Source organism: Stegostoma tigrinum, chromosome 17, assembly GCF_030684315.1.
Source record: "Stegostoma tigrinum isolate sSteTig4 chromosome 17, sSteTig4.hap1, whole genome shotgun sequence".
NCBI lineage: Eukaryota > Metazoa > Chordata > Chondrichthyes > Orectolobiformes > Stegostomatidae > Stegostoma > Stegostoma tigrinum.
Genome location: NC_081370.1, coordinates 36,464,914 through 36,481,007, shown reverse-complemented (window position 1 = coordinate 36,481,007; position 16,094 = coordinate 36,464,914). Strand labels below are relative to the sequence as shown.

Genomic DNA, 16,094 nt, shown 5'->3' with positions numbered 1-16,094 from the left:
ACAGGACCCTTTTTCCTATTAGCACCCTGTTTGTGTTATCTTTGGGAGGTTGGTTTAGAAATTGGTTCTAGTTCTCTTGTCATTTTCCTGTTCCCATCCACTTACATCCTCCAAGGACCCCCCCCCATGTTTACATAAAGCATACACTTGATGCTTACCATCTGGACAGCGCTTATATACTGTTTCTGCTCCACATAAATGTGCGCTAGGTTTAGCCAGACGTCACTTATTTCTGCTGTAGCTTCCCTCACCTGGGCAAATACATCACGAGCCTCACGGACATACCCTTTGTGTGCCAATACAGCACCTATCGAGAAACAAGATATGAAGAACTTTCTCAAAACACTATAATGGTGTTCACAGGTTAACAAAGTAATAAAGTAAGTGTGATCCTGGGTTTTATACATAAAGACAAAGTGCAAAAGCATCTACAAGAGGCACAGCAGCAATCCACCAAGCTTCCCAGGCCCCAAGATGACATTCCACATCAAGCAGAGGTTCACCTGCACATCTGCCAATGTGGTATACTGCATCCACTGTACCCGGTGCGGCTTCCTCTACATTGGGGAAACCAAGCGGAGGCTTGGGAACCGCTTTGCAGAACACCTCCGCTCAGTTCGCAAAAAACAACTGCACCTCCCAGTCGCAAACCATTTCCACTCCCCCTCCCATTCTCTTGATGACATGTCCATCATGGGCCTCCTGCACTGCCACAATGATGCCACCCGAAGGTTGCAGGAACAGCAACTCATATTCCGCCTGGGAACCCTGCAGCCATATGGTATCAATGTGGACTTCACCAGTTTCAAAATCTCCCCTTCCCCTACTGCATCCCTCAACCAGCCCAGTTCGTCCCCTCCCCCCACTGCACCACACAACCAGCCCAGCTCTTCCCCCCCCACCCACTGCATCCCAAAACCAGTCCAACCTGCCTCTGCCTCCCCAACCGGTTCTTCCTCTCACCCATCCCTTCCTCCCACCCCAAGCCGCACCCCCCGCTACCTACTAACCTCATCCCACCTCCTTGACCTGTCCGTCTTCCCCGGACTGACCTATCCCCTCCCTACCTCCCCACCTACACTCTCTCCACCTATCTTCTTTACTCTCCATCTTCGGTCCGCCTCCCCCTCTCTCCCTATTTATTCCAGTTCCCTCCCCCCATCCCCCTCTCTGATGAAGGGTCTAGGCCCGAAACGTCAGCTTTTGTGCTCCTGAGATGCTGCTTGGCCTGCTGTGTTCGTCCAGCCTCACATTTTATAAGCTTCTCTGATGGCACTTCAACTTATGACCTTTAGAAGAATTAGGGAAACAGGTGTATGGGAACACCATCACCTGCAAGTTGCTTTTAAAGCCATATTTCACCCTGATTTGACACTAACGTTATTCATTCATTATTGCTGTATCAAAATACTCGAACTCCCTTCCTATCACACCACAGGTGTACCAGACTACAGAGTCTAAAGTGGCTTGTCACCATCATCTCAAGAATAATGAGGAATGCATAAGGAATACTGACAATTTCGGTGACATTTACATTCTATGAAAGTGAAAAAATTTTACAATGTGTCATCAGCAAATTTCGTTGCTTTCTATTCCATCAACTAATTTACTAATAAAAAATGATAGTTGAAGCTCCAACAAATCCAAGCGTGGCATCACTTGCAACATATTGCTGATTCAAGTACCTATAGATTATTTCTACTATGTTCTTCTATTCTATTGTATTCTTCTGTTCAGCTAGTTTCCTAAACAGATCAGTAATGTGGCGTTAATTCCACATGTTTCAAATTTGGTCAATAGTTTATTACGCCTACACTCCCTAGATCCCAAAGAATAAAATAATTGAAGAACCTTATTAAATATTTTCTGTAAATTCATAAAAATAATATACTGATACATTCTCCTAACTATTTCAGTCACTTCTTCAAAATAATCAAATCAAATGTGTTAGCATGTCCAATCCTCATGAAATCTACTGCTGTCCGAATTAGCTGAGCAATTTCAAGATGTTCAGTTACCTTATGCTCAATGATAAAGTCTGTTGGGTAGAGTACTTGTGAATTAGAGGGTAGGGTTTTCGAATTTGTCTGTAAAAATTTTAGAGGATGCGGGGCAGTGGTAGTGCATGGTCCCATTAAGAAATGATGCGCTTTTCTAAGTTTGCAGATTAAAAAAATGCTTGCAAGGCACTATGGATGCTCAGACAGTTTTGAAATTGAAACGTGTATCAATTGGCTGTGTGGTTGGTTAGCTAGGCTTGTTTTGATTTGAAGGCAACCAGCTTAAATATCTGGATTTCATGCAGATGTTTTGTCGCCCTTCTAGGTGACATCTTCAATGCTGAATACCCCTGTTGAAGCATTGTTGTTCTGTTCTGAATTTATGGTCTGGTATGTTATAGTTGGTAGCGGTGTTTCTGGTTTTGCTCCGTAGTGATATATAGATGGGGTCTATTTCAACATTTTTCAACAGCCACACTTCGCTAGCTACTCTCAAAGACAAAAGACCCCACACCCACAATGAGCACGACAAATGTGATACACAAAATACCATGCAGCAACTGCGAGAATCAATATGTAGGACAGATGGGCAGGAAACCCGGCACCAGGGCACAAAATGGCATGACCAACTCTCCCTCGCTTCTATTCACTACGACAAACAGTTTAACTGGGACAACGTAGCAGCTCAGCACAAGCAAAACGAAGACAAGCACGAGAATTCCCGGAAGCCTGGTTTTCAACTAGTGGTACCATAAACAAACATGTTGAAATAGACTCCATTTACATATCGCTAAGCAAAAGCGGAAAAAGAACTATCTACCATAACAGACTGGACCAGACCAGAACAACAAAGCTTCAATGGAGGCTAAACAGCACTGAAGATGTCACCTGGAAGGGGCACGAAGACCAGTCATCTTGGTGAACTAACCAGCAACATCAACCATAAGCTGAGCTACAGATCTTCACCAAAATGTTAAAGCTTGAATATCAGCCAATTTAAACCATGCCCTAGACACCAAAACCCAATTAAATTTAAATCTGATGGTGTTGACAACCTAGAACCAATTCTATTATAAGAAAATTGACAGGTCATCAAGGGTACATAAAGAAGAGAGTTTCTGAAAATTAGTGAGAGAACAAATTGCCATTGGAAGAGTAAAACTCTGGCTCTCACAGAAATCTTTGAGCTTACTGATTAAGCACCATCTAAAAGGTACCACAGCACTCTTAGTTAATATTCCTGACACAAGGATTCCATGAAGAAAGAATTGCTGACTGAACAATAGTGGAAAGGCATGGAACATTCTGGAAATTGCATCCAGACTGTAGTTTTGAAAGTCTAAGCATAAATTTATTTTTATTATTACTTTGGCTTATATATGTAGGACTTGTATTTATTGGAACAGCATGCAATCAGAATTTTGTCTCATTTGGTTATAGTTAGTAGTTAAGGGAGTAACTGTTTGATTTGTTAATAGATCTATTGATTTGTTACTGTTAATGAGCTAGATAAATAAATTATTACTTGTCGCTTCTCAAGTGAGCATCAGGAGTTTCTTTCAATTAACCCCTCCTTTATAAGAGATTAAGAGGTGAAAGGCAGGTTATACCATTTTTCTCATTTTCTTTAGCAGATTGACAGGTGAGGGGAGCTTCTCAGTGTTTGTTTTAGTTATCAGAGGGGTTCAGCCTCCTCGCTGTAACAAGTTCAACAAATATTGAACAATAAAATTTGGGCTAACCAAACTCTAACTGGTACCCCCAAACCTTCATCCTCTGCTAAAGTGATGAGCAGCACCTACCTATGCCGTTAGCAGCATACAAATTCTTGGGATCATTCCGAAGCACTTGCTTGTAGATTGCCAGTGCCCGGTCCTGGTGTCGTTTCTCCTAGTAAATGGCAAAGCAGACAAAGTACGAACAAACATCAAGTGTCAAGTTACTAAGCAGTAACAAAATAAGGGATTTACTCCCGAGTTGAGCATCAACTTGTAACTTTATGACACACTTGAGCAGTGAGCCAATTAATCTAATGTGGATTTAAAAATTTATAGATATTATCATGGATTATTTGCTCCAATATATAGAGGCCTTAGAACTCAGCATACTTGGTGTTGAGCTTTGCACTTAAAACTTTTAAAGGCATATTTTTCTCTCCACACTGGGAAGCCTTCAACATTATCCCTGGCAGAGTATTCTGCATAGTTTAAGTGCATAATTTAGCTGGTTGTGATCACATGTGGTGAATGAGAGGCTGTTAGATTTAATTCCAGATGATATGAACACAATGTAAAATGATTATCTTAGATAATTCTGCAGTTCTTTGATATTTGGAATGATGGCCTTAAGCTAAATGCAATATTGTAAATTTTACATGCCAGGCACTTTCGCAGGTTATTTCACATACCAAGTCAGACAACATATTGTGGCAACAAAGAACTTTATAGCGTGTTAAAACTCAACATTATTTTGCTACTAAAATTCTATTTTAACACTGTCCACTCGTAAAGAATTTTAAAGTCCTTTTACGAGATATCAATGCCACTGACGTTGATTGCCTATCCATAATTACTCTCTCAATGCGGTGTCAAGTCAGTTGCCTGGCAAAGTGCTTCAGGATTTTGATCCTGTGACAGCAATAAATGACAATAAACTTCCAAATCAGGATGTCATGCGCCTTGGAAGGGAACCTACAGGCAGTGATTTACCCACCCATCTGCTGTCTTCATCCTTCTAAGTGGTTGAGGTTGCAGGTTTGGAAGAATAGCCATGGTGAATTGCTGCATTGAATTGCTGCATTGAATCTTGTATATATCATACACTGCTGCTACCATTTAATGGCAGTGCAGGGATGGCCAATCAAGCAGGCTGCTTTGTGCTGGGTAATGACACGGTTCCTTAATGGTGTTGGAGCTGCGCTCATCAGTAGATAGTGTCCTATTATACTCCTCACTTGTATGCTGTAGCTGAGACAGTCATTGGGGAGTCAGGAGTTATTTGCCTTAGAATTCCCATGCTCTAACCTGTTCTTGTTGACAATGTACACATCGTGGAGTTAAGTCCCCAGCCAACAATAACGTTATGATGTTAGCAGCGTGAGATTCAGAGACGATACTGCTGTCAGATTCTCCCTTACTGAAGACGGTCATTGCCTGACACTTGTTAGCCCAATCCTCAAATGTTGTTCACGCTTTGCTGCATGTGGACACGAGCTGCTTCAGCATCTTAAGAGTTCTCAATGGTACAACACAATTTTCTGATCAACCATGGAGTCAAACAGCACAGAAGCAGAGCCTTTGGTCCCACTTGTCCATGCCAACCAAGTTTCCCCAAACTAAACTAATCCCATTTTGTTTATAGAATCGTCCTCAAGTCTGAATTCACATTGGAAGGTGATGCATTGACAAAGCAGTTGAGGATGATTAGCCTGAAGAGCTCTTGCAGAAATCTCCAATGACCACAACCATCTTCCTTTGTAGTAGATATAACTCCAAAACAGTGGAGCGTTTCCTGATTCCCACTGGCTTTAGTTTTGCCAGACTTGTAACATAGAAACATAGGAGCAGGCCATTTTGAGGCTGCTGTGCTATTCGATATGATCATGGCTGATCATTCAACTTAGCTATGCTACTCCTGCTTTCTCCCCTTACTCCATGATGCCTTTAACCCCAACAGCTCTTTCTAACTCCTTGAATACTTTCTTAACTGCTTTCTGTGGCAGAGTATTCCACAGACTCACCACCCTCTGGGTGAAGAATTTCTCATCTCAGTACTAAACAGCCTACCTGGTATCTTTAGACTGTGACCTCTGGTTCTAAACTCCACGGTCATCAGGAATATTCTTCTTGCATTTACCTTGACTAGTCCTGCTAGAACTTAAATGTTTCTAATGAGATACCTCCTCATCCTTCTAAACGTGAGCGAATGTAGTCCGAACCAATGTAGTTAGGCTTCATGTCAGTCATGCCAACCCTGGAATCAGTCTGGTATATCTTTGCTGCACTCCCTCCATCGACAGAACATCCCTCCTCGGATACGAAGACCAAAACTGCACACCACGCTCCAGATGTAGTCTCACCAAGGCCTGTACAAGTGCGGCAAGACTTTCCTGCTCCTGTACTCAAATCCTCTCACTGTGAAGGCCAACCACCATTTATCTTCCTCAGCGCCTACTGTGTCTGCAGGCTTTGTTTCAGTGACTGGTGCACAGGGACACCAAGGTCTCATTGCCCAAACTATTGCCATTCAGATAACAATCTGCCCTCCTGTTTTATAACCTCACATTCGTCCAAGTTATACTTCAACTGCTGTGCATCTGCCCACTCTCTCCAAAATCACACTGAAACACCACAGAATTTTCACAGAATAATGTGGTATACTGCATCCGCTGTTCCCGTCGTAGCCTCCTCTACATTGGGGAGACCAAGTGGAGGCTCGGGGACCGCTTTGCAGAACACCTACAATGGTTTGCAATAAACAACTGCACCTCCCAGTCGCCAACCATTTCAACTCCCCCTCCCATTCCTCAGATGACATGTCCAGCCAGGGCCTCCTGCAGTGCCACAACGATGGCACTCGAAGGTTGCAGGAACAGCAACTCATTCTGTTTGGGAACCCTGCAGCCTAATGATATCAATGTGGACTTCACAAGCTTCAAAATCTCCCCTTCCCAATTGCATCCCAAAGCCAACCCAGCTTGTCCCCTCCTCCCAACTCAAGCCCCACCCCATCCCGCACCCTTGATATGTCCATCCTAGGACTGGCCTATCTCCTCCCTAACTCGCCACTTACCTACACTCACTTTTACTGGCTCCATCCCCACCTCTTTGACCTGTCTGTCTCCTCTCCATCTATCTTCTCCTCGATCCATCTTCTTTGAGCCTCCTCCTCTTTCCTATTTATTTCAGAACACTCTTCCTCTCCCCCATTCCCATTTCTTAAGAAGAGTCTAGGCCCGAAACGTCAGCCTTCCTCCTCCTCTGATGCTGCTTGGTCTGCTGTGTCCATCCAGCTCTACACCATATTATCTCAGATTCTCCAGCATCTGCAGTTCCTACTATCTCCAAATTATCCAGAATCACTTCACCACTTAAGTGCTCCATCACAGGCAATATCCTGGTGAATCTATTCTGCAACCCCTCCAAATCACATTCTTCCTACAGACACAGTAGTACAGCAATGTCCTGACCAAAGTTTTGTACAGCTGCAACGTTTTCTCCCTGCTGTCATCATGTGTGTCTTGACTGATAAAGGCAAATGTCCTGTATGTTTTTAACTACCCTGTTAACCTGCTCTGCTGCTTTCAGGGATTTTGTTCTTCTGAGATTCCCAGCAATATATTTATACAGTATGTCTTTATCTTGATGCTTCTTCCAGAATGATGCAGCTCTGTATCCTCCTCACAGCTCAAGCTCCCAGCAAGCTTTGTGCCATCCGCAATCTTCTAGAGTTTACATTTAATTCCCTCATCCCAATCATTTTAGTCAAGTGGCAAAGGAATTAGTATTATCTGAGCTGAGAACTACAAGGTTGAAGGTCAACATTTGGTGAAGCAGCTCACCGAATACACTCAGTCTATAAGAGAGTAAGGAACTGTTGCATACAAATACAAAGATGTTATTCACCTATACAAGTGGAAAGGAACTTGTGATAGTCATAGAGAGACCTCACTCATCCCAGCCACTGACAAAATCTTCACCAGAGCCTTTATGAACTGCTAAGTGCAATACGTCCACTAAAATCTGTTGTTAAGAGAATTATGTTGATTTAGACAAGGTTTGGGATTCATCGATTTTGGTGCTTGCATGGATGGCTGCTCAATCTGCGATGACTTGAGGCAGAGTTCGGTCTACAAGAACATGATTTCCTGTTTGTCTGGGAAAGGGAATAGTTGCCCTTCAAAGCTGGAACTGCAAATGTGGCATGGGCTTTTGCCCTGATTAATGCGACAGTTTGCTAAAAGCAGCATGAAGAAAACTAATGCTTGGGTTATCCTGAGCGCTAACTTTCAGTCCGTGACCATAAACTGTCAGCAGTAGATTAATTATTTTGTCAACACAGCACATCTTCTTGAGCCAATTATATTCACATTGAGACAAATGCAAGAATTGCAAAACCAAGCAAAGTCCTTGGTAAGATGCAAACATCAGTACTCTTACCAAACTTAAAATCTATAAACAGTCCTGCTCATTGTCCTCCACGCTTGAGACTTGTCCGTTGTAATTGTGAGATGTCAAGAATCTCAACCATTTTCATTTCGGCTGCCTTCAGAAGCTTCTGAAGATTAGGTGCCGGGACAAAATGTCAGACATGAAATTAGCAAGCATCCAAGCATCCACATCTACTGAGACAGTCACAACTGAGTTAGGCTGGTCTTATAGACAGAATTTCAGGCACCTGCTTACAAATTTTAATCTTCTACGGAGATCTGGGGCGTGCTTTTATGGCAGTGAAAGAAAGCACTGCAAGGGCACTCAAATTTCTACTCAGGAGTTCTGATATTGATTTCAAGGCCCAGAGTCACTGCACTATGTGCAACTACATAAAAAATGGCATCCTTTGAAAGTAAATGCATATCAGAGGCAAAGAGAAACATAAGGAGAGGAAATCCACTGCAAAACACAATCATCTGCAACATCTTATTTAATCAGCAGAACTTCAGGGCATAGATGGCATCAGCAGTCACCTACACACCAAACAGAACTCTACTAAATACTCCGGATGACGAACATGTTCACTTTCATTTTCAAGAATAAACAAGGGCCACACAGAATTTGATGGAGAGACATACAAGGAAAAATTAGGACAGGTAACAAAAATCTTGGTCAAAGCAGTTTTTTTCTTATTCATTCATCAGCAAAGCCAGCACGTATTACCCAGGCCCAATTTCTTTCGGGGACCTCATTCTGAGGAGACAGACAGAGAGAGAGACAGGGGTAAAGGGATAAAATCCTGAAGTTTAGAATTTAGGCAGAAAGCACAACCACTAGTCATTGGACAATTAAAGTTAGGGAAACGCAAGAGTCCAGAACTGAAGGAAATCAGATCTCCAAAGGGTATGCAGACCTGAAGAAATTTACAAAGCTGAACAGCTGAATGGACAGATTTGATTTTAAGGATGAAAATCACAAATTTAAAATCCACAAAATTAGATTGTTGATGCCAGATAAAATTGCTATTCAGGTTGTAACACAGAATAGTAGTTTGTTTTTCAACATGGGACTTGCTAAGATCAATACTGAGTGTGCAGACATTCTGACCAGCATGTTTTATTCAGGGAAATTTTTCTTCAATTTAAAACTGATTATTTCTTTTGGCAGAGCAACACAGGAATTAGACTGCATAAATGAATCTGCATTTCCTTTCTCGAAACGATTTTATTAGAGAGTATACTAATATTCTCTAACAACATATGGGCAGGGCTGTGTATTACGTTGTGTAATGAAATGTGCACTGTTCTACTGCTAAAAAGTAGTGGGCGTACTGCAGAATCTGTTATTAAGTGAATGCTAAATGCGTTGCTTCATAGATAAGCAGCAGTTTAGGATTAAGGCCAGAACTTGCAGACATTCTGGCTCTTGGAGAATTTTCCCTTCTTTCCAACTGTCAGACTTTGTTGCTCATATATTTGTTACCTATCATTCCTTCCCCAAGGGTATAAGTGGAACTTACTTTAAAATTTAGGGCTGCTAAAGGGTGAAAATAGAAAGTTTAAACTCATACCCAGAGATTAACATTTATCAGATTTCCCATGACAATGCTCACCAGGAGATGGAGACATTTTATCTATTTCCTCATATAGAAAAGGTTTTCTGTGGTCCTCAAGGGTTATAATCTCCGGATTACCGGCCAAGCCACATGCTAATTGGCAGAGGGATGGGAGAATAAGGGAAGTAAACGCATGGCTAAAAAGAGTGGTTTCTTTTCAAGGGCAATGGCATAGGTACTGTAAAGGAGGGATCTGTAACGTTCGGACGGTCTCTACCTGAATCAAGCTGGGACCAATGTTCTAGCGAAAAGGGTAAATGTGGGGGTGGGTGCAGTTTGGGGAGGATGAAGAGGAATGGTAAAACTTGCCCTGGTGGGAAACAAAGCAGCAGGTTAACATATGTAGTGGTGGATTCAACTAAATGGAAAAATATGTAAGAAATGACAGGGAAGGAAAATTCAGGAGAGGTTATTAAAGTCTCCAGCATAGACACAAACAGGACAGAGTGTTTGGAAAAGGCTAGCAACCAAACACTGGAAAAACGAATGAAAATGAGAAGAGGGAGGGTTAATGCAGGACTGAAGGTGTTATATCTGAATGCACACCGCATAAGGAATACGGTAAATGAGCTTGTGGCACAGATCTCAACTGGCAGGTATGACGTGGTAGGCATCACGGAGAAGTGGCTGCAAAGGGATTAGGATTGGGAACTAAATATCCAAGAACATACATCCTCTTGAAAAGACAGGCACGTGGGCTGAGGGAGTGGGGTTGCCTTATTAGTGAGAAATGAAATTAAATCTATAGGAAGAAACGAAGTAGGGTCAGATGGTGTAGAATTGACTAACTGAAAAGGTTAAAAGAAAAAGCATAGTGGGGTTGTGTACAGGCCTCCAAACAATAGTCTGGAGCTGGGGCGCAAGACACAGCAGGAGACAGACAAGGTGTGTAAGAAAGGCCAAGTCACAATGATCTTGGGGGATTTCAATATGCAGGTGGACTGGGAAAATCATGTTGGTAGTGGATTGCTAGAAAAATAGTTTGTGGAGTATCTACGAGATGCCTTTTTGGAGTAGCTAGTGATGGAGCCCACAAGGGAACAGGCAATACTGGATTTAGTGTTGTGCAGTGAGGCAGACTTGATAAGGGAGTTTAAGGTAAAAGAACCCTTAGGAGGAAGTGATCATAAGATGATAAAATTTACTCTGCAATTTGAGAAGGAGAAGACAGAATCAGAGGTAACAGTATTACGGCTGAATAAAAGTGACTACAGAGGTATGAAGGAGGAGCTGGGCAGAAATGACTGGAAAAGGAGCCAAGCAGGAAAGACAGTGGGCCAGCAATGGCAGGTGTTTCTGGGAGTAATTCAGGAGACACAGCAAAAATTCATCCCTAGGAAAAAGAAGCATAGTACAGGGAGGATGAGGCAACCATGGCTGACTAAGGAAGTCAGGGAGAGCATAAAAGCAAAAGAGAAAGCATATAATGTGGTGAGGGGCAGACGACTGGGAAGCTTACAAAGACCATCAGAGGGCAACAAAGAAAAAAAAACAGAGGGAGAAGATTAAATATGAGGGTAAGCTAGCCAGTAATATAAATGAAGACTGTAAGAGTTTTAGATATATAAAGGGCAAAAGAGAGGCAGAAGTGGACATTAGACCACTGGAAAAATGACTTGATAGTAGCAGGAAACAAGGAAGTGGCTGAGGAAATGAATAATTACTTCACGTCAGTCTTCACAGTGGAAGACACAAGTGATCTCCCAAAAATTCATCAGAGTTGGGGCAGAGCTCAGTATGGTGGCCATCACCAAGGAAAAGGTGCGAGTAAAACTGACTGGCCTGAAGGTGGACAAATCAACTAGACCAGATGGACTACACCTCAAGAGTTCTAAAGGAGATAGCTGAAGAGATAGTGGAAGCGTTAGTGGTAACCTTTCAGGAATTGCTAGAGTCAGGGAAGGTCCCAGAGGACTGGAAAAAAAAAATCGCTAACATAACACCTGTTTAAAAAAGGTAGTAAGGCAAAAGACAGAAAATTACAAGCCAACAAGCCTAACCTCGATCATGGGCAAGATTTTGGAGTCCATCGTAAAGGATAACATTTTTGAATATTTGCAAGTTCATTGCAAAATAGGGCAAAGTCAGCATGGTTTTGTCAAGGGGAGGTCATACCTGACAAATCTGCTAGAATTCTTTGAGGAAGTAACGAGCAGGGTAGACCAAAGAGAGCCAACAGATGTTATCTACCTGCCTATGATAAAGGTGCCACACAGGAGGCTGCTGAGTAAGATAAGGGCCCACTGTGTTCGTGGCAAGGTGCTAGCATGGATAGAAGATTGGCTGTCAGGCAGAAAGCAGAGCATTGGGTTAGAGGGGCCTTTCTCAGGATGGCAGCTGATGACAAGTGGTTTTCCACAAGGGTCGGTGCTGGAACCACAACTCTTTGCTTTGTACATTAATGATCAAGATGAAGGAACTGTGGGCATTCTGGCTACGTTTGCAGATGACAAAGATAGGTAGAGGGACAAGGTAGTATTCAGGAGTGGCGAGGCTGCAGAAGGATTTGGACAGGTTAGGAGAGCGAGCAAAGAAGTGGCAGATGGAGTACAATTTGGGGAAGTGTGAGGTCATGCACTTTGGTAAGAACAACAAAAGCAGGGACTATTTTTTAAATGGGGAGAAAATTCAGAAGTCTGAAGTGCAAAGAGCCTTAGGAGTTCTAGTTCAGGATTCTCTCAAGGTAAACTTGCAGGTTGAGTCAGTAGTCAGAAAGGCAAATGCAATGTTGGCATTTATTTTGAGAGGGTGTGAATATAAAAGCAGGGATGTACTACTGAGGCTTTATAAAGCACTGGTCAGGCCACATTTGAAGTACAGCTTGTAGTTTTGGGCCCCATATCTCAGGAAGGATGTACTGGCCCTGGTGCGGGTTCAGAGGAGGTTTAAGAGAATGGTACCAAGAATGGAAAGCTTAACATACGAGGAGCATTTGAGAACCCTGGTACAATACTTGGAGTTTTGAAGGATGAGGAGGGATCTAATTGAAACTTTCAAAACACTGACTGGCCTGGACAAAGTGGATGTTGGGAAGATGTTTCCATTGATAGGAGAGTCTAGGACCCTAGGGCACAGACTTAGAGTAAAGGGAAGACCTTTTAGAACAGAGATGAGAAGAAACTTCTTCAGCCAGAGAATGATGAATCTATGGAATTCACTGCCACAGAAGGCTCTGGAGGCCGGGTCATTGAGTATATTTAAGAATGAGATAGAAAGGTTCTTGATCATCAAGGGGATCAAGGGTTTTGGGGAGTAGCAGGAGAATGGGGTTGAGGAACTTATCAGCCATGATTGAATGGTGGAGCAGACTTGATGGGCTGAATGGCCTAATTTCTGCTCCAGTGTCTTGTGACTCTGCAAAGTCGGAGTTCAGGTCCAAAGATTTGAGCACATAATTCAGGATGACTTTTATTTTTCCAGTCCCCAGTAATGGGCAAGTTCTCCCCTGCTTGAGGTGCAACTTTCAGAAGATATATTAAACAGAGTCTGTCAGTTCATTCAGATGAATGTAAAATCTCCCATGGCACCATTTCAAACAAACTGCAGAAGAAATCTCTAATACATTGTCAATATTTATACCTTAAAATAGGTCAATAAAACAGTTTACATAAATATTTGTCAGGAACCGTTTCTTGGATCAGTGTGTGAGAGTTACCTCCCACAAATCCCACATCTCAAAGGTGACAACTGTTGATACTCTAATGAGAAGACAGCAATGGTAAACAAGCACCACTACTCCATGAGTCATATCAAAAGTATAAATGTTTTACCTAATCACGAAGATGTCAATTTGTTTCTCTTTATTACTGTCATCTAGAACAAAAGAGGCTTTCACCAGGTTCTTTCAATAAATTCAAAGGTAACTTGTTTATTATAAACAAACTTATTCATACAATAAATGGCAATACTAGTTAACAACTAAGTTACTCCGTACTTAAAAGAAAATCCTTCAATCCCAAATTCACATGACAGAAAAGACAATATAACTATGCAAAAGTGACATGGCTTTTTTAAGAAAAGGCAAAAATAGGAAAAATACTCTGCTGAGATTTCAAAAGTAAAGGATCAAAAATTAGGAAGACTTTCACAGTCCAGTGGATTTCCTGTCATTGAGATCACAATACTGAGTGCAGCAGAATTTTAGATCTAAACCAAAGTCTGGTGAGAGTCAATTAGAAGCAAATAGTTTCGTTTTTATAGTTTAGGTGGAAGTCAAAGGTACTGCTTTCTGGAACATTTTCAGATTCCCAGTACATAATTTACTAATAGAAATATATACAGTTTATCTTGCTATAAGGTTTCCCCTTTTACAGGAGAGAGGTCTTTCTTTTTACTGCCAGTTTTTTTTTGAGTTTATTCCTTCAACTAACACAGCTAGGAGTGTACTGAAACAGCTACTTTAGTGAAAAGGCTGTTACTAGGCAATTTCCAGCACATGGCCTCCCAAATCAATCTGTTCACAATTAAAGACATAGATTCATCTTTTATCTTCCTCTTCAAGCTTTGCATATCTGCTTTCATTTGAATTTTTGTAAACAGTGAATGCTTTAAAACACCTACTAAAATGTTGGCTTGATTTACCCAGAAAATGTTTAATCCTTCCATCTCCAAGCTTCCTCCAATTTATTGTAAGGACTGCATATTCCTTAAAAATACACTTATAAAAAACTGCTTTGGCAGTAAAATACTTTGAGATACCGTGGGATTGTGAAAGATGCGATCTAAGTGTAAATTATCTCTTACCTTTTCTCTGTCCCTAGTTGGCTGGTGCAAAGTCTGAAGCCAAACATTACCCAAGGCCAACATGGAATAGGTGTCATTCTGAGTTGATGGCTGTTTCAAGATTCGTTCAAACTTTTTTTGTCCTGGTCCCCATTCCTGCTTAGCCAAGTGAAGATTCCCAATCAGTGACCAAGCATCTGGATGATCCTGAGGACAACATTGAAACAGATGGTTCATTTAAAAATGGTGCTGTTGGGCGTCATTCATGAGCAGGCATCCCCAAAGTATTTCCCTTCACAGCAACACCTCAAATTTCATTATTAGACAACAGTCAGAAGGAAACAAATTGATGTAGTTCAGTAAAAACTACTGGGCATATCACAGTGTAATAGAAAGCTGTATGAAGAGCATCAATGCTTCCACCTTGATTGGGGAATGCAGTGCCTACTGAACGTTTATGAGGTAACGTGTCTGCATGTGTGAAAGTTTGCATATAGAAATCCAAGGGTGACGTCAATAATTCAGGTAAAGAAAAATTGTAATAAAAATTTGTGAACCACAGCAAGTTATGACTTGCAATAGAGTGCTAGAATTGAGTGCTTCAGGGAGCAAAGCTAAGAGGTGGTTGGTTGCTTTTGCCTAAACATTTCAGCCTCCAGAAACCGACTCTTCCTCTTCCACAGGAAAAGGAAGCCATTTAATGGGTGTGTGTGTGTGGCAAATAATCACAGTTTACTTGGCCCTCCAGCTTGAATTAGTTTAGTTTGATCGAGAAGCCTACCTGCAGCGAAACCAGCAACAGAATGGCACCATGAATCACAATGTGACGTGAGCAGGAAAAGCAGCTGATTGGTATGTAGGTTTGATAAGCATTTCTCTTCATTACAGTAAAAGTATGGCTAACGCAGTTTGTGTTTAGGTCTCTAGTCTTTTTTACATCTCTTTCTTAAAAATAGCCAAGTTCAAAATTGACACTTCTGTCCAAGAACAATTACAATTCAGTGTAAAGAGCAGGGATTTTAATTACTAGAGTAATTAATTCACAAATTAAATATGACAGTGATAGCAGGATGGGTTATGCACTGCTGTCACAACATTTGGGGTCTGCTGGACACCTTGGTCATCCAACGAAAACTAGATGTGTTTGTAGCCTGAGGAACTTTTGGATCGAGTTGATGAGATGTAGGCATTATACTACATCAAGGTGCAGGAAAGTTACCTGGACACTTTCCTCAGATGAGATAACTCAAATTAGGTCTGTAATTAGCGGCGTAGGCGAGGCATGTATCAGTACTGAAGCTTTTGAGGAGTCTTAGACCCTGTGATTGTCCAACACTCTTGTTTTTGCAAGCTGTACAGATGACAACAGCAACTGCAAGAAGGATGACCGACCTGACCACAGTGCCTTGGTCTAGGAAGCCATTCAAACGGTTGCGGGTGGGGAGGTGGAAATAAAACCTAATAGTGGTAAGGGGCAGTATTATTAGAAGGATAGATAAGCGTGAATCCCAAAGGCTCTGTTGCTTGCCTGGTGCCAGGAAAAAGTACATCTCCTCAGGGCTTAGGAAGAAACAAGGGTGGGAGGGAAGGGATCCAGCTGTCATT

General features: G+C 41.9%; 1 protein-coding gene across 1 annotated transcript in view; it reads right to left on the bottom strand.

Moving 5' to 3' along the window:
- The window catches only part of ctr9 (CTR9 homolog, Paf1/RNA polymerase II complex component), a 62,485-nt gene that overhangs the window by 21,337 nt on the left and 25,054 nt on the right, over positions 1-16,094 (bottom strand). The window contains exons 14-16 of the mRNA XM_048545547.2: positions 14,511-14,696; positions 3,803-3,890; positions 159-307 (exon numbers count right to left, since the gene is read on the bottom strand). Of these exons, the coding sequence (XP_048401504.1) occupies positions 159-307; positions 3,803-3,890; positions 14,511-14,696 (423 nt within the window). The remainder of the gene's footprint in view (positions 1-158; positions 308-3,802; positions 3,891-14,510; positions 14,697-16,094) is intronic.